This window comes from Callithrix jacchus, chromosome 11, assembly GCF_049354715.1.
Source record: "Callithrix jacchus isolate 240 chromosome 11, calJac240_pri, whole genome shotgun sequence".
Classification (NCBI taxonomy): Eukaryota; Metazoa; Chordata; class Mammalia; order Primates; family Cebidae; genus Callithrix; species Callithrix jacchus.
Genome location: NC_133512.1, coordinates 95,443,102 through 95,461,694, shown reverse-complemented (window position 1 = coordinate 95,461,694; position 18,593 = coordinate 95,443,102). Strand labels below are relative to the sequence as shown.

Below are 18,593 nucleotides of genomic sequence, written 5' to 3'. Positions count from 1 at the left end.
GAGCCCAGGAGTTTGAGACCATCCTTGGCAACATAGTGAGACCCTCTCTCTACAAAAAATAAAAATAAATTAGGTATAGTGACACTCACCTGTGGTCCCAGCTACTTGGGAGGCTGAGGTGGGAGTATTGCTTTAGCCCTGGAGATCGAGGCTGCAGTAAGTTGTGATTGCACCACTGCACTCCTGCCTGGGTGACATAGTGAGACCTTGTCTCAAAAACAAACAAAACCCAAAAATAACTTTTACATAATTTTTGTTAGCTTAGTTTTTGGTACCTTTATGTTTTTGTTGCTGTCGTCAAAATATTTTTAAAATTATGTTTTCTAATTCATATGTAGTTAGTGGCCAGCATATGGGAATGCTACTGAGGTTTGTAAGTTTTTCTTTTTTTAATCCGACAACCTTGCTGACCTTTCTTATTTGTTTTAAGTCTGTGGATTATTTTACGCTTCTTTATGCAGACCATTATATTGCCTTCAAATAATGGTTACTTTGTCTCTTCCAGTCCTAGCATTTCATGTTTCTTTTCTTGGTCTTGTTGTGTTGGCCAGAACTTCTGTTAAAACGGTGACCAGAAATGGAGGCAGCAGGTGCTTTTTTGACTGTCTGACTTAAAGAGGATGAGATTTTATTATAGTATTCTACTAGTGATTACTGCAGGTTTTTGTGGAAGTGCTTTTTCAGGTTAAAACAGTGCTCTTCTCTTCCTAGTTTAATCTGATTTTTTTTTAAATTAAAAAAATATGAATGACAGTAAGTATTGACATGTAGTCAAGGCTTTTCTGTTATTGAGATGATCAGATGGTTTTGAACATTTGTGCTTTTTCTTTCTTTGTTTTTTTGAGACACTTTAAGTCTGGAGTGTAGTTAGTGGAGTGATCATGATTCACTGCAACCTTGACTTTCCAGGTTCAAGAGATCCTCCCACCACAGTTTCCCAAGTAGCTGGGACCACATGTGGGAGCCATCATGTCTGGCTAATTTTTAAATTTTTCATAGAGATGTGGTCTCAGTATGTTGCCTGTGCTGGTCTCGAACTTCCTGGGCTCAAGCAGTCCTCCCACCTTGGCCTCTCAAAGTGCTGAAATTACAGGTATGAGCAACCCCACCTGGTCTTTTTTTTTTTGAGATGGAGTCTTGCTGTGTCACCCAGGCTGGAGTGCAGTGGCTCAATCTCAGCTCACTGCAACCTCTGCCTCAGGTTCAAGGAGAATCCCCAGGTTCAAGCGATTCTCCTTCCTCACCCTCCTGAGTAGCTGCGATTACAGGTGTGTGCTACCATGCCTGTCTAATTTTTTGTATTTTTAGTAGAGATGGGGTTTCGCTGTGTTAGCAAGGATGGTCTGGATCTCCTAACCTCGTGATCTACCCGCCTTGGCCTCCCAAAGTGCAGGATTACAGGTGTGAACCACCATGCCTGGCAGCCCACCTGCTCTTAATAGGAGGAATTACTTTAATACATTTTCAAATATTGAGCAGTTACTTTGTTTTTCTTTTTGTAGAGATGGGGGTCTCTCTTTGTTGTCCAGGCTGGTCTTAAACTCTTGGCCTCAAGTGATCCTCTTTCTTGCCTCAGCCTCTCAGAAGACTGGGATTATATAGGAGTGAGCAACTGCGTCCAGCTTGAATGGTTATTTCATCTTTGGGATACATCCTACTTGGTTATGAAATACGAAATACATGCTGAACTGTAATTGCAAGTATTTGGGAACTTTGCAGCAATATTCAAAAGTGAGATTAGACTGTAATTTTGATTTCTTGTATTGTTTTTGTCTGGTCGTGCTTCAGTATTATGTGGGCTTCATAAAGTAAGTTTGTTAGCTTTCTTTTTCTATTCTCTGGAACAGTTTGCGTAGATAGGAATTGTTTATTCCTTCAAGCTTTAGTAAAAATATATAACAGCCTTTTCAGAAATATACTGGATTAAAAAAATTACTGTTGTTGGATCTCTCAACTGCTGTAGCAAATGTTCTGAGGTATCTGTGTCTTCTGTTCTTAGATACTCTCTTCTTAATAATCTGCCTTCGATTGCCGTCAGATAACCTTATTTGGCACTTAGGAAAGTAGTCCTGCCTTTCCTTGGTTACCCACATTGTATAATCCTATACCCAAACAACTTTTTTTTTTAACTGCAGAGCTTTTACATTGTTCTTTGTTCTTTTTTCTTTTTGATACAGAGTCTTTCTCTGTCACTCAGGCTGGAGTACAGTGGCACAATCTCAGCTCACTGCAACCTTCACCTCCTGGGTTCAAGCAATTCTCTTGCCTCAGCCTCGCAAGTAACTGGGATTACAGATGTGTGCCACCATGCCTGGCTAATTTTTATAATTATTTTTATAACGGAGACAGGGTTTCTCTGTGTTGCCCAGTCTGGTCTTGAACTACTGGGCTCAAGCTATCCGCCCGCCTCGGTCTCCAAAAGTGATTACAGGCAAGAGCCACTGTGCCTGGCCCAATGTTCTTTATTGTTAAGTTTAATCTTGTTTGTTTTGATTCATCATTACAGCTGAAGTGTTTTATTTTCTAGTTTGTTTAAGTCATTTATAAACTCTGTCTTTAAAATATTTTATTTTAAAATAATTATAGATTAATAGGAAGTTGCAAAGATAGTTTAGAGAGATCCTGTGTACACTTTTCCTTTTTTCTCCCAAAGGTTACATCTTACAAATTGTAGTGCAGTATTACAACTAGAAGTGAGACTCTGTCTCTAAAAAACAAAAACAGACCAGCCCCAGGAAACAGACGTTGGTACAATGTGTGTGTATAGGTCTGTGTTTTTGCAGTTCTACCTGCAGATTCTTTGAACTACTGCTGTAATCAAGTTACAGAATTATTTTCTCACTACCAAGATCTCTGTGGTGCTATTCCTATATAATTACGCTTACTCCTCTCCCTCCGCTATTCTTAACCACTACTCAGTTTCTATAATTTTATTATCTCCATAATATATGTTCCTCAGCATATTAATATTTAAACAGATGGTGGTACATCATACACTGAATACTATTCAGCAAAAATACTACTCCTTATACAGTAGATCCCTTTCTTTTTCTTTTTGAGAGACAGAGTCTTGCTCTGTCACCTAGGCTGGAGTGCAGTGGTGCGATCCGGGTTCATTGCAGCCTCTTCCTCCAGGTTCCAAGTGGCTGGGACTATAGGCATGCACCACCATGCCCATCTAATTTTTTTTTTTGAGACCAGTCTTGCTGTGTTGCCAGGCTGGACTGCAGTGGCGCCATCTTGGATCACTGCGACCTCTGCTTCCTGGGCTCAAGTCATTCTCCTGTTGTAGCCTCCTGAGTAACTGGGATTACAGGTGCTCACCACCATGCCTGGCTAATTTTTGTATTTTTAGTAGAGATAGGGTATCACCATGTTGGCCAGGCTGGTCTCGAACTCCTGATACCAAGTGATCCACCTGTCTGGCCTTCCAAAGTGCTAGGATTACAGGTGTGAGCCACTGTGCCCAGTCGCTATTTTTTACTTTAGCTGATCAAGTAAGTGTGATCAGCTAAACTGTAAATGATTTCTCATCATTTTCATTTCCCTCATGGCTAGTGATGTTGAACATCTTTTCATGTGCTTGTTTGCCACCTGAATGTCATCTTCTTTGAAATGCCTTTTCATATATTTTGTTCATTTTTAAATTTGACTATTTATATTCTTACTGTTGTGTTTTGAGAGTTCTTTATTTTTAATTTTGTTTCAAAATTTATATTTGTTAGAAAGAGGATCTCTCTCTTTCTAGGATGGACTGCAGTGGTGTAATTGCAGCTCACGAAAGCCTTGAACTCCTGGGCTCAAGTGATCCTCTTGCCTCAGCCTCCTGAGTTGCTGGGACTGCTGGTGTACACCACCACACCTGGCTAATTTTAAAATTTTTAAAGTTTTGTAGAGATGATATCTTGCTGAGTTGTTTATATATATTAGATAGAAGTTCCTTGGTCCAATATGTAGTTTAAAATAATTTCTTCTAGTCTGTAGCTTGGTCTTTTACCTTCACAGAGTTTTTCACAAAGTGAAAATTTTTAATTTTGATGAGCTAGCTTTTTGATTCATTGATTTTTCTAAAATTTCCTGTTTTAAATGTCATTGATTTTTGCTGTTATCTTCATTATTTCATTCCTTTTGCTTGCCTTGGGTTTATTTTGCTTTTCTTTTTTTAGATTATTAGTTTGAGACTCTTCTTTTCTCATATAAGCATTTAGTGCTAAAATTTTCCTTATTAGCACTGTGTTAGCTGTGTTATTCCCCCCAATTTTAATGATGTATTTTCATTTCATCTTACGTATTTTTTAGTTTCTCTGAAACTTCCTCTTTGGATTCTTACAACTGTGTTTTAAAATTTCCAAGTGTGTAGGAGATTTTCTCATTATCTTTTTGTTACTGTTTCTGGGTTAATTTTATTGTACTTAGAAAATATACTCTGTATGACTTAAATTCTTTTACGTTTGCTGAGATTTGTTTCCTGGTCCAACATAAGGTTTATTTTGGTATAAGCTGCACGGGCACTTGAAAGCAAGGTGCTTTCTCTTCTTGTTTGGCAGAGTGTCCTACAAAATGTTAGATCCTGTAGGTTGATGGCATTGTTGAATTCTTTGATATTCTTGTTTATTTTCTGTGTACTTGTTCTATCAATTGAGAGAGAGGCATTGAAGTTTACAATTATAATTGTGGATTTGTGTATTTTTTTTCCCATCTGTTTTTGCTTCACATATTTTGCAGCTCTGTTTTTTTGGTGCATACCCATTTAGGATTTCTTTTTCTTCTTGTTGGATTGACTCTTTATCATATGTAATGTCCCTGTTTATAAGTGGTAATTTTCTTTGCTGGAAAGACTACTTTTTCTTATAGCAGTGTAGCTGCTTGTGCTTTCTTTGGATGAATGTTTGCATGGAATATCTTTTATCATCTTTCTGCTTTCAGCCTATTGATATCATTACATTTGAAGAGAGTTTCTTGTAGACTGCAGAATTCAGGTATTTTTTAATGTATTCGCCCAGTATCTATTTTTAATTGTTATGTTTAGACCATTTACATTTATTGTAATTATTGGTTAGTGCTTTTCTGTTTATTCCTTTTGTTTATTTTTCTGTTTTGTCTTGCCTAACTTTTGTGGGATTTGTACCTTTGTTTTAGAATTGCATTTTGATTTATCTGTAGTTTTTTTGTTTGAGACAGAGTCTTGCTCTGTCACCCAGGCTGCAGTGTAGTGGCACCATCTCAGTTCCTTGCAACCTCTTGCCTTCCAGGTTCAAGCTATTATCATGCCTCAGCCTCCCAAGTAGCTGGGATTATAGGCATGTGCCACCATCCCCAGCTAATTTTTATATATCAATTATATAATATGTAGATATAATTTATATATGCAAATATATAATTTATGTAAGTTATATATTTAGAATTGCACATATATATATGTGTGTGTGCGTGTGTGTGTAAATATTTTAGTAGAGACAGGGTTTTGCCATGTTGGCCAGGCTTGTCTCGAACTGCTGACCTTAGGTGATTTGCCCACCTTGGCCTCCCAAAGTGCTGAGATTACAGGCATGAGCCACTGTGTATGGCCTGTCTATTGTGTTTTTATTTTTATTTTTGAGATGGAATCTCTCTGTGTTGCCCAGCCTGGAGTGCAGTGGTGTGATCTTGGCTTACTGCAACTTCTGCCTCCCAGGTTCAAGTGATTCTCCTGCCTCAGCCTCATGAGTAGCTGGGTCTAAGGCATGTGCCACCACACCCAGCTAATTTTTTGATTTTTAGTGGAGACAGAGTTTCACTGTGTTAGCCAAGATGGCCTTGATCTCCTGACCTCGTGATCCTCCCACCTTGGCCTCCCTAAGTGCTGGGATTACAAGCACGAGCCACTGCACCTGGCCCTATCCTGTTTTTGAGTACATCTCTTTGTATAATTTTTAAAGTGATTGTTCTAGTTATTGCATTATATATTATTAAAAATTATATACATATACATATATTTTTTTCTTGGTCTACTGGAATCAACAGTTAAACAGTTGGAATAAAATGTAGAAACCCTACCTCCCTGTAGGTACCTTTACCTCCTTCCTTCCTTCCTTCCTTCCTTCCTTCCTTCCTTCCTTCCTTCCTTCCTTCCTTCCTTCCCTCCCTCCCTCCCTCCCTCCCTCCTTCTTTCCTTCCTTCCTTCCTTCCTTCCGTCCTTCCTTCCTTCCTTTTTCTGCTTCTCTTTCTCTCTTTCTTTCTCCCTTTCTCCCCTTTTCTTTCTCTCTCTTTCTTTCTCTCTTTCTCTTCCTCTCTCTCTCTCTCTCTCTCTTTCTCTTTCTCTCTTTCTCCCTTTCTCCCTTTCTTTCTCCCTTTCTTCTTCCTTTCGGATGGAGTCTTACTCTGTCACCCAGGATGGGGTGTGATCTTGGCTCACTGTGCCTTTTCCCTCCCGGGTTCAAGAAATTCTCCTACCTCAGCCTCCCAAGTAGCTGGGATTACACGTGCACACCACCACACCTGGCTGATTTTCGTAATTTTAGTAGAGACGGGGTTTCACCATGTTGGCCAGGCCGTTGCTAACTCCTGACGTCAGGTGATCCCCCTGCCTCAGCCTCCCAAAGTCCTGGGATTACAGGCATGAGCCACTGGCCCCAGCTCCCCATTTCTAATATAATTGTCTTAAATTTTTCCTTGATATATATTGAATCTCAGTAGATTTACATCAGTTATAATTTTTGCTTCAACTGCCAGACATAATTTAGAAAACGCAAGAGGAAAAGGAAAATAATAAATATCCACATTTTTGCTCTTTCCGTTGTTCTTTCTTTCTTGTTGATATATCCAGATTCCTTCTTTTATCATTTCTCTTTAGAGAACTTCCTTTAGCCATTCTTTTTCATATTTATTTATTTTTTTCTTCATTAAAAGAATCTGGACTGCCTTACTATCCTAAGCCATTCTTTCAAAGTAGGTATGCTGGTGACAAATTCTATTAGTTTTCTTTCAACTGAAAGTCTTGATTTGTTCTTTATTCTCAGGGGATATTTTTGCTGAACATAGAATTCTGGATGGACAGTTGTTTCAGCACAAAAATATCATGCTACCCCCCCCCCCTTTTTTGCCAAGATTTCTGATGAGAAATGCCCTTGGAAGCCGATTTTTTTTTTTATCCTTAGTTTTTAGAAGTTTGAGTATAATACGTTTTGGAATTTTTTTTTTGTTATCTTATTTGGGGTTTGTTCAGTATTGAATCTGTTGGTTTGTTTCTTATTTTTTTCTTCCCCTTTTTTTTCCTTGCCACATTTGGCAGTTTTAGGCATTATTTCTTTGCATACCTTCTGGTCCTGCCTTCTTTTCTTCTTTCTCTTTTTCTTCTGGAACTTGTAATCCATGAATGCTTATGTATGTATGTATGTATATATGTATATATGTATATATGTATGTGTGTCAGAGTTTTGCTCTGTCACCCAGGCTGGAGTGCAGTGGTGCAATCTTGGCTCACTGCAACCTCTGCCTCCCAGGTTCAAGCGATTCTCCTGCCTCAGCCTCCTGAGTTGCTGGGGTTACAGGCACCGGCTATCATGCCTGGCTAATTTTTTTTGTATTTTTAGTAGAGACTGGGTTTCACTGTGTTGGCCAAGCTGGTCTCAAACTCCTGACCTTGTGCTCTGCCCGCCTCAGCCTTCCAAAGTGCTGGGATTACCAGGCGTGAGCCACCATGCCTGGCCGATGAATGCTAAATCTTTTCTTATATATCCTAGATGTCCTTGAGACTCTGGGCTCTGTTTTTTTTTCCCCCTTCAGTCTAATTTTTTTTTTTTTTTTTTTGAGATAGAATTTTACTCTTGTTGCCCAGGCTGTAGTGCAGTGGCATGATCTTGGCTCACCACAACCTCTGCCTCCCGGGTTCAAGTGATTTTCCTGCCTCAGCCTCTCAAGTAGCTGGGATTATAGGCATGCGCCACCATGATTGGCTAATTTTGTATTTTTAGTGGAGATGGGGTTTCTCCATATTGGTCAGGCTGGTCTTGAACTCCTGACCTCAGGTGATTGCCCACCTTGGCCTCCCAAAGAGCTGAGATTGCATGCGTGAGCCACTGCGCCCGGCCTTTCCAGTCTATTTTCTCTCTTTTGTTAGGACTGGGTAATTTCTGTTACTATGTCAAGTTCAGTGTTTCTTTCCTCTGTCCTTTTCTTCTGTTGAGGCTGTCTCTTGAGATTTTTATTTCAGTTATTGTAATTTTTGAATATGGTTTTGTTTTTATATCTTGTTTCTTTGCTGGGTCTTTGAATTTCCTTGCTGAGACTTTCTTTTATTTTCCATTTGTTTCAAGAGTCAAGAGTATTTGAGTTGCTCATTGAGGCATTTTATATGGCTCCTTAAATCCTTGTTTGATAATTGTATGTCTCTGTCTTCTTGGTGGCATTGTTTATTCATTGTCTTTTTCTTTTCAGTTGAGATGTTACTGGTTTTTGCTATGGTGAGAGTTTTAAAATGGAAACCTAGATACTCTGGGTATTAGGTTAAGAATGTCTTATTTTAATTTTGTGTTTTAGCAAGTCTTTTCTGACACTGCTCCAGCAGGGGAATGGGGATACCACTTCGTTATTGCCAGTTTGGGGGTCAGAGTTCAGGTTCTCCTCTTGGCCTTTGTTGACACCTGGGGAGGAGTTCCATGTTACTGCTGGGTCGTGGTAGAAGTGGGGCACTGTGGTGTGTTGTGGTGTATTTGAGATAGCTTGGGTGACATAGATTATTTAGACACATTTCTCCATTGTGTTCATGAGAACTGATTGGGCCACACCTTGGTTTCCATAGGTATAGACAAAATATTTGAAATATAAGCTCTATATACTTTTATTCTCTTGCATGGATACAGCTGCTTCCTGCAAAGTTGTTAAAAGAAGTATACTTTGTGTGTATGTGTGTGTGTGTGTGTGTGTGTGTGTATGTTGTGTATGTGTTTTAAGTTTTAAGGGCCATCGATACATACATAGATCTATGATTTGGGGTCAGAGTGCTTTGACTTGCCTTTTTGGGAGAGGTAGGATTTACTTTTTTGTCATTTAAATTTTTGAGTGTCATAGTTTCATTCTTACTAAGTTTAGCATTTTCTTTAAGGTGGTAGCTTTTTGGTTTTCTTTTTTTTTTTTCCTAGAGTCTTCAGATGAGATCTATTTTGCTTTTGGTTGTATATATTGCCCTCAAATAGTTGGTAAACTTGAGTAATGTCATGAATTGGAGAATCTTTTTGCCTTTATCTCTTTACAATCTTTTATATTGATTTGGCAGTTTAATTCTGAATTCCCACACAATTAAGTTTGATCTTGCCCAGAGGATAGAATCTGTCACTTGTAGTGGCACATTGGGTGAGGATATTTGAGGTTTGCTACAAGCTGTCTCGCCAGTGGCCCTTTGGAATACCGAAGTTCTGTGCCACGTCAGTCAGTGTGCCGTTGCAGAGAGTGGTCAGAGATGGATGTTATCAGAGATGGGTGTGGCCCGCCAGACTTTTCTAGCCCATGTTCAGCCCGAGGTCTCCAACGTCCTCTTCGCCTCTCAGTCTCATTCTCAGCCCCAGTGTTTCCACTTCACTCTTGCTTTCTTCAGTTCTGCAGAAGTTCTGTCCTTTAGTTTTGTGCCACTGTTCATAACTTGATAGCTTTGAGACTATAAATGTGGCAGTGAGTTGGAATGAGAAAATGAGGCATGGAAAGTGATTTCTGCCCTGTATCTTTTTCTTTTCACCTTTTTATCCTGTCACTTCAAGATGTCTTTCTGAGAAAATGACCTCAACTTTATTTTATTTTGTTTTATTTTATTTTTTTGATTCGGATTCTCACTGTCACCCAGGCTGGAGTGCAATGGTCCAATCTTGGCTCACTGCCACGTCTGTCACCTGAGTTCAAGCAATTCTCCTACTTAGCCTCCTGAGTAGCTGGGATTACAGGCACGTACCACCATGCCTGGCTAATTTTCTTTTTTTTTTTAAGTAGAGATAGGGTTTCACTGTATTGGCCAGGCTGATCTCGAATTCTTGACCTCAGGTGATCTGCCCACCTTGGCCTCCCAAAGTTCTGGGATTACAGGGATGAACCACCACTCCTGGCCTCAAATTAACCTTATAGCTTTGTTGTTATTTTTCATTTGTAGTAAATTGGAGATTCCAGATAATCTACTTTTAGAAATAATTGTATATGTTTACTAACTTGTCTTGGAATAATTTTTAATATAAATTTCTAGCTATCTTAATAACTTTCTGTTGGAGAAAATTCTGTAGCCTGACTTACCTTGAAAACTTTTCATTTGGAAATGAGGCTTTAAAGGTAAGTGATTTTGAGAGGTAACAGGGTAAATGCTTATTATTTATTTATTATTATTATTTTTAGCTCTGGTCAAGATGGCAGCGCTTTAGCTTACAAACAAAAGATTAGCTTTTACTTTTATTTTCTTTACCTTTTCTTTTAATAGTTGAAAAAACCAACCAATATACCCAGTAGAAGAAGCAAAAGTCACTGGTAGTTCTACCACCCACAGTTAACCAGTATTAATCTTTTGGCTAGCCATCTTATTTTTCTGAATTTACATTAAACACACACATGTAACTCTGTAAATTTACCAAAGTGGAGTTACACTGTGCATATTCTGAAAGGCAACTTAGTAGCGCTTTCTTTTTTTTTCTTTTTGAGACAGAGTCTTGCTCTGTTGACAGGCGCCAGGTTGGAGTGCAGTGGCGAGATCTCAGCTCACTGCAACCTCTGCCTCCCGGGTTCAAGCAATTCTTCTGCCTCAGCCTTTGGAGTAGCTGGGACTACAGGCATGCATCACCACGCCCAGCTAATTTTTGTATTTTTAGTAGAGACGGGGGTTTCACCATGTTGGCCAGGATGGTCTAGATCTCTTTACCTCATGATGTGCCCTTCTTGGCCTCCTAAAGTGCTGAGATTACAGGCGTGAGCCACTGTACCCGGTCCTTAGTAGCTCTTTCTAAGGATTTGATGTAATTTATCTGATCTCTGATTTCAGGTCAGTTAAGTTTCCCCCTTCAATTTGTTGCTATTACAATTAGTTTTACAAAGAGTATTGTTGTATATATACCTTTATTTTCTCAATGATTATTTCTTCAGAATGAATTTCTAGAAGTAGAATTGCTGGATAAACATATTTTTATAATATTTTTCTCACTTTTTCTCTGGAATGGTTGTATCTGGGTGCCTGTTCAGTGTTCAGCGAGTCACAAGTTTGGCCTCCAATTTAGTATAGATAATGTTTACTGACTACTACTCTGTAGCGTACTCTCCGCTGAACACTTTGTAAGCGTTGTTCCATGTAATACTCACCATCCTGGTAGGCAGTGGTATATGCATTTTAGAGGAGTGAGCACTGAGGGTAATAATGACTTTCCTCAAGTCAGGTAGTGAGTCAGTGCTCAAACCTAGGTTTTCAGAACTTCAAAGCCTGTGTGCTCATTTATGAAGTAGCTGTGTAGAAAAATTAACTTGGCTGGACTGTTTGAAGAAATTAGTTCAGAAACATTTTGTTATGTTTTGTTAGCGACAGGGTCTTGCTCTGTCATCCAGGCTGGAGTATGGTGGCGTGATCATGGCTCACTGCAGCCACAGCTTTCCAATACCCTTGTCTTGGGCTCCCAAGGAGCTGGCACTCCCGGCTAGGTTTTGTACTTTTTTGTATAGAGACAGGTTTTCACTGTATCACCCAGGCTAGTCTCAAACTCCTGGGCTCAAGCAATCTGCCTGTGTCGACCACCCAAAGTGCTGGAATTACAGGTGTGAGCCTCTGCGCCCAGTCTAGAAACATTATTTACTGTCTCCTGAACTTCAGTCACAAGGATTTAAAAAATATTTTTAATTAAAAACAGATTTTAGACCTTTAAACTTTTTTTAGATATGGGGTCTCTTTCTGTTGCTCAGGCTGGAGTGCAATGGTGTGATCATAGCTCACTACAGCCTCAACCTCTTGGGCTCAAGTGATCCTTCTGGGTAGCTGGGATTACAGGCATCTGTGCCATTGTGCCTGGCTAATTTTTTAGCATTTTTTGAGGTGGGATCTTGCTATTTTGCCCAGGCTGTTCTGAAACTCCTGAGCTTAAGTGATCCTCTTGCCTTAGCCTCCTGAGTCTCTGGGATTACATTCATGAGCCATGAGCCACCATAGCTGGCTCTGATTTTAGTTTTTTAAATTGGCAGATAACATTGTCTATTTTTATCATATGTAATATGATGTGTTGAAGTATATATACATTACAAAATGATTAAATCTAGCTAATTAACAAATTCATTATCTTATATAGTTACCATTTTTGTGGTGAGAGCACATAGCATACTCTCTTTACATTTTCTAAGAATGTAATATATCGTATTAACTGTTGTCACCTTGCTGTACACTAGATCTCTGGTAATTTATGTCTCCTGTCTAACTGTAGTTATTTGTTTTTTGACCAACATCTCCCTGTCCTTTCCATCCCCTATTAGCCTCAGTTTCTGGTAATCACTATTCTACACTCCACCTCCTATGAGATCTACTTTTTAAGATCCTACATATGAATGAGACCACGTGATATTTGTCTTTCTGTGCCTGGCCCATTTAACTTAACATAATGTCCAGGTTCATCCATGTTGGGGGCAGATGACAGAATTTCCTTTTTTGAAATGGCTGAATAGTATTCCATTGTGTATAAAGCCACATTATCTTTTCATCTGTTAATGGACACTTAGGTTGATTCCATATCTTGGTTATTGTGAATAGTGCTACAGTAAACATAGGAGTGCAGCTAGCTCTTCAACATGTTGATGTCATTTCATTTAGGTATATGCCCAGTAGTGGGATTGTTGGGTCATATTGTAGTTCTGATTTTAATTGTTTGAGGAACCTCTATACTGTTTTCCATAATGGCTGTACTAATTTGCATTCTCACCAATAGTGTATAAAGATTCTCTTTTTGCCACCTTGTCCCCAGCACTTATTATCTTTTGCTTTATTGATAATTGCCATTCTCAATGGGGTGAGGTGTTTGATATCTCATTGTGGGTTTGATTTGCATTTCCCTGATGACTAGTGATGTTGAGCATTTTTTTCATGTACCTGTTGGCCACTTGTATGTCTTCTTTTGAGAAATGCCCATTCAGGGCTCTTGTTCATTTTTCACTTGGGTTATTTTTTTTTATTGCTGTTTGAGTTCTTTATATATTTTGGTTATTAATCTTCTGTCAGGTAGTTTGGAAATAGTTTCTCCCATTCTGTAGATTGTGTCTTCACTCTGTCGATTGTTTTCTTTGCCGTGCAGAAGATTTTTAGTTTGATAATTCCAGTTGTCTCTTTTTGTGACCTGTGTTCCTAAGGTCTTGTCCAAAAAAATCCTTGCCCAGACCAATGTTATGAAGTATTTTCCCATTTTCTTCTACTAGTTCACCAGTTTCAGGTCTTATATTGAATAAGTCTTAATCCATTTTGAGTTAATTTTTGTATATGATTGAGAGAGAAGCATTCATTTCCATTCTTCTACATGTGGATATCAAGTTTTTCCATTTATTTACACTTTGCCCATTGTTTAAAATCAGTTGAGTATAAATACATGGATTCATTTCTGGGCTCTTCGTTCCATTGGTTTGCATATCTGTTTTTATACCAGTACCATGCTGTTTTGATTGCTGTAGGTTTGTAGTGTACTTTGAAGTCAGGTAGTGTGATCCCTCCAGCTTTGTTCTTTTTGCTAAAGATTCCCTTGATTATTTGGGGTATCTTGTGGTGGTTCCATATGAACTTAGGATTATTTTTTCTATTTCTGTGAAGGATGCCATTGGTATTTTGGTAAGGATTGTACTGATTCTGTACATCACTTTAGGTAGTAAGTCACAAATATTTTGATGTTTCAATTCAGAGAAATTTTATCTAGCACTTATATATGTATAGCTAGAGAGCTGTTCTTTCATCAGAAATACATTAAAAGTAGTGAGATGTCATTAGTGTATTTATGGAATTAGGTTTATATTAGAATTATTTATGTATAGTTTTACCATTTCTCAAACCCACAGTAAATATTTTAGTGGAGTAGAATATTAATTTAACAAATGTTTCTCTAATGACTATTCTGATAGGAACCTGCTTAGGTGCAAATCCTATCTGTGTCTTTTAGAAGCTGTGTGACCTTGATAGATTGTTAGGCTTCCATTTCTGTAAAATGCAGATAATAGTACCTGTCTCAAAAGCTACTATGAGGCTTAAATAAAATAGTGTGCAAAAAGAAACACTCAGCAGAGTGTTCAGTAAATGTAAATTATTATTATTAATGACATCTGATCCTCCCACTGGAGAAACAGTAAAAGATGGATGTTATTTGACTACAAGGCATCTACAGTCTAGTTTGGTAGACTAATCTTTAACAATCGTAATTCATCCTGAAAAATGCCATAATGTAAGTATAGAAGGGCCAGTGGAAGCATCAAACACATGTGCAGAACTACAGGTTGTCAAGGAAGCCTTCAAGGAATGAGAAGGTGTTTATGTAGAGACCTGATGAATGAAAATAAGCTCTTGGGAAAGCTCAGAGTGTGACCAGGGGTTAGGAATTTAAGTGGAAAATGGAATCTTTGTGATGCCGTCCACATTCCATTAGATGTTAAATTCTGGAATGAAGTTTGATATGAGTATTTACTATTAAATGTATCCTCAAGTATTTAAGGTTAAGATCTTATTAAAAGAATGTATTATGAAGCCATTAATATTTGGAAGTTTAATATAATAGTTATTTGATTATGGTTCTTTTTTTGGGTTACAGATATTAACCAATAACATTCTAATTTATCCTTTTATGGGAAGTCATGGCTTTTTTTCCCCCCATAACTAAACTAAAAATACATTTTAAGGCTATGTGATGTAGAATTTTATTGTAGACAATATTTTTCAGTTTATTCTCCTCTTCTGTATTATACAGAATTTCCTCCCCTTCTATATTGTATTTTAAATTGGGAAGCTACAGATGTATAGGCAATTCGCTTACAGTCTTGAGGAATTTTTCCAGATAAAACTGAGAAATTTAGTAATGTAGCTTCTGTCAACATAAAAGCAGAGCAGCTCAGTTCCTTTGTATATTCTGAAAATCACACCAGAATAGAACAGCCTGTCTCTGTATTAGTTTCTGTATTATGTTGTGTGCTTGTTGACATTGTCATTTCTGTGAGCACCCTTGACTCCATGTGGAACCCTAACAATGGAAATTTACTTGTACGTATATAGGGATATTATCCCTTTTGATCATTTAAATAGGTATGGGTAGTGATAGAAATCTCTGTATGTTTTTTTTAAGGTATTGCCATCAGAGAGTCAGCAAAGGTAGTTGACCAAGCCCAAAGGAGAGTGTTGAGGGGAGTTGATGACCTTGACTTTTTCATAGGAGATGAAGCCATCGATAAACCTACGTATGCTACAAAGGTAACCTTCAGACAGGAATTTGCTTCTCTTAAGTGTAGAGCAGCAGGATGAGTAATGCAAAATAGCCATCTAGAAGTTGGGTTTGTGAGTCGTGGAATGTGTTTATATTCTTTTTTTTTTTTTTCTGGAGTTGGAGTCTCTGTTGCCAGGCTGGAGTGCAGTATAGTGGCGGATTCTCGCTCACTGCAACCTCTGACTCCCTGGTTCAAGTGATTCTCCTGCCTCAGCTGCCCGAGTAGCAGGGATTACAGGCACATGCCACCATGCCCCGCAAATTTTTGTATTTTTATTAGAGACGGGTTTTCACCATGTTGCCCAGGTTGATCTTGACCTCTTGACCTTGTGATCTGCCCGCCTCGGCCTCCCAAAGTGCTGGGATTACAGGTGTGAGTCACTAAGCCCTCCTGGAATGTGTTTATATTCTTAAGTTTGAATAGAGGTGGTGCTGGTGTTTGTTTTTGAAGAGGGGTATTTTTGATTAGTGAATGAAGGGAATTAACAGATCCCTAGAATGCAGAATAGACTCAGGAAACACCAGCTCACAAATGAAAGCAAGATCCCTTCCTCTGGAAAACTGCAGGTTGATTAACTTGTCAGACATTTTTTTTTTAAGCTCCAGATCCAGTTTTATGGTAATTAGCTGCAGTTTTCTGTTTCTCATTTTTGTTGTTGTTTTAGTGATAGGTCTTACTTTGTCACCCAGGCTGGAGTGCTGTGGTGCTATTTTGGCTTACTGCAGCCTCAGCCTCTCACCTCAACTTCCCGAGTAGATGGGATTACAGCCACGCACCACCATCGTTGGCTAATTTTGTCGTTTTTTGTAGAGTCAGGGTCTTGCCATGTTGCCCAGGCTGTTCTCGAACTCCTGGGCTTGAGTGATACTCCTGCCTTGGCTTCCCAAAGTGTTGGATTAGAGGCATCAGCCAACATGCCTGGCCCATCCCCACCTCATTGTTAGGGTGATTCTTTGTTTGTAGAAGTGAGTGGAGGACAATATGAGCAATAATAATAATGTAACTTAATCTTTTTTTAATGTAACAATCTTTTTTTTTTTAATGCTGTTGTTTTTTTACAAGAATTAACAAAAACTGCAACAAGGAGACCTTTATTCTGTAATATTGCAGTTTCTTCTGTGCCACTGTTAAACAGTTGCTGTTATTGTCATGAACTGAGGTTTGACAACTCTGGTTTCTCGTCCTCCAGTGGCCAATAAGACATGGAATCATTGAAGACTGGGATCTTATGGAAAGGTTCATGGAGCAAGTGGTTTTTAAATATCTTCGAGCTGAACCTGAGGACCATTATTTTTTAATGGTGAGTAACTGGAACTAAGAGGAACATATTCCTGTAAATTCCAAATTGCTTAGATTTTAAACTGAAGATTATTCTTTTCTAGGGCGTTTTAAATTCCTTCTAAAGATATGTGCATGAATCAGGAATTTAAAACGCCCTAGATTTTTTGAAAATAGTGGAAAGCTCAATAAAAATGTTCAGAACAGGCTGGGCGCAGTGGCTCATGCCTGTAATTCCAGCACTTTGGGAGGCCGAGGTGGGTGGATCACGAGGTCAGGGGTTTCGAGACCAGCCTGGGCAAATATGGTGAAACCCCGTCTCTACTGAAAATACAAAAATTAGCTGGGCATGGTGCAGGTGCCTGTAATCCCAGCTACTCGGGAGACTGAGGCAGAGAATCATTTGAAGCCGGGAGGCAGAGGTTGCAGTGAGCCGAGATCGCACCACGGCATTCTAGCCTGGGCGACAGAGCGAGACTCCGTCTCAAAAAAAAAAAAATTGTTCAGAACAAAAAGAGGCTTGTTATCTTACCAAACAGAAAGCCAAGGTGAGGCAGTTCCCGGGCTGGTTATTTTAGCAGCTCAGCAATGGAACTGAGCATGCAGTCTACGGCATTAGCTTGAGCTCTTCTATTTGTTCCCCTTGGCCCCAGGGTGGCCGCTTCATTCCTAGATCACCTCTTTGGATATTTCCATACAGATGTAGAAGGTTTTCCCTGCACATCACTTCCCAGAAACCTTTCTAGCAGATTTGCCCCATCTGCCTATGCCTAACCTGGTTAGAGCGAGAGGAATGGAATTACTTTGGCTTAGATTCATCAAGACTTTCTCCTTGGAGCAGGGGATGGGGAGAACATGTCTGATGACCTGAACCCTGGAGGAGGGAAAGGAACTAAACAGGCCTCCAAAAGCAAGGACAATAGAAGGAGGAATGGATTTGGGTAAACCAACTGCCTACTTCTGTTTCCTTGAGACATGGCAAGATGATTGTAATTATTGCCACTTAGAGCAGAGGAAGCAGGTCAAGATGTTATTTTTTTTTAGGGTTTAAATGTTACTGTAAAATAAAACTGAACTGAGTTTTGGGCCCTAATTATGATACCTAATTGATTTTGTTCAGATGAAATAAAAGATCACAGTTAAACGAGAAGAAATATCTCTTGGTTCTCTGATGGTTCTACTCAGCGTTACATGTTTTCTTCCATGAGATGTTTTTTTTCATGTTAAAATTAATTGCATGTACAGAATGCTTGCAAAGAGAGCAGTTTCGTGTAACGTAAGCTGCATAGTAAAGCTACATGATTTAGGTTTGGGTTTTTTTTTTCCTACAAGTACATTGTCAAATGGTCCCATTTCCAATTATAGAATTCTTTCTAATGTTAGAACATGAAGTGTTTTTAAGAATTATCTGGTATAAAAAATATTTTAACTATGAGGCTAATAGTTAATGGAATAACTGTTAAATATGGAGTAACTCTATAACCAATATATATCCAGTGTATATTAAAGCCAGTCTTTGATCTTTTTTCCGTAACTGTGTCTTCACAACTGAAATTGCCAAGTATGGCTACTGCATTTCACAGGCCACTCTGTGTTTTTGCTCTGTACATCCACAGTGGTTTATTTTATTTTATGATTTTGTTTTGTATTTAATTTTTCTAGAAATGGGATCTTGCTGTCTTGTCCAGGCTGGAGTTCAGTGGCACAGTTCTAGCTCACTGCAGGCTTGGACTCTGGGCTCAATTGATCCTCCCACCTCACCCTCTTGAGTAGCTGGGACCACAGGTAGATGCCACTAGACTGGCTAAGTTTTAAAAAATTTTTGTGGAGACGAGGTCTTGCTGTGTTGCCCAGGCTGGCCTCAAACTCCTGGGCTTAAATGATTCTCCCAT

The 18,593-nt window shown here is 38.9% G+C and overlaps 1 protein-coding gene across 4 annotated transcripts in view; it reads left to right on the top strand.

The window, feature by feature from the left end:
* The window catches only part of ACTR3B (actin related protein 3B), a 101,989-nt gene that overhangs the window by 27,925 nt on the left and 55,471 nt on the right, over nucleotides 1-18,593 (top strand). For 3 of the 4 annotated variants that reach the window (XM_017975499.4, XM_078343381.1, XM_002751813.7), the window contains 2 exons: nucleotides 15,285-15,409; nucleotides 16,613-16,723. The exons of the other annotated variant lie outside the window; for it this stretch is intronic. In XM_017975499.4, coding sequence (XP_017830988.1) covers nucleotides 16,652-16,723 — 72 coding nt within the window. In that variant the 5' untranslated portion in view covers nucleotides 15,285-15,409; nucleotides 16,613-16,651. The remainder of the gene's footprint in view (nucleotides 1-15,284; nucleotides 15,410-16,612; nucleotides 16,724-18,593) is intronic. 4 annotated transcript variants of the gene reach the window in all.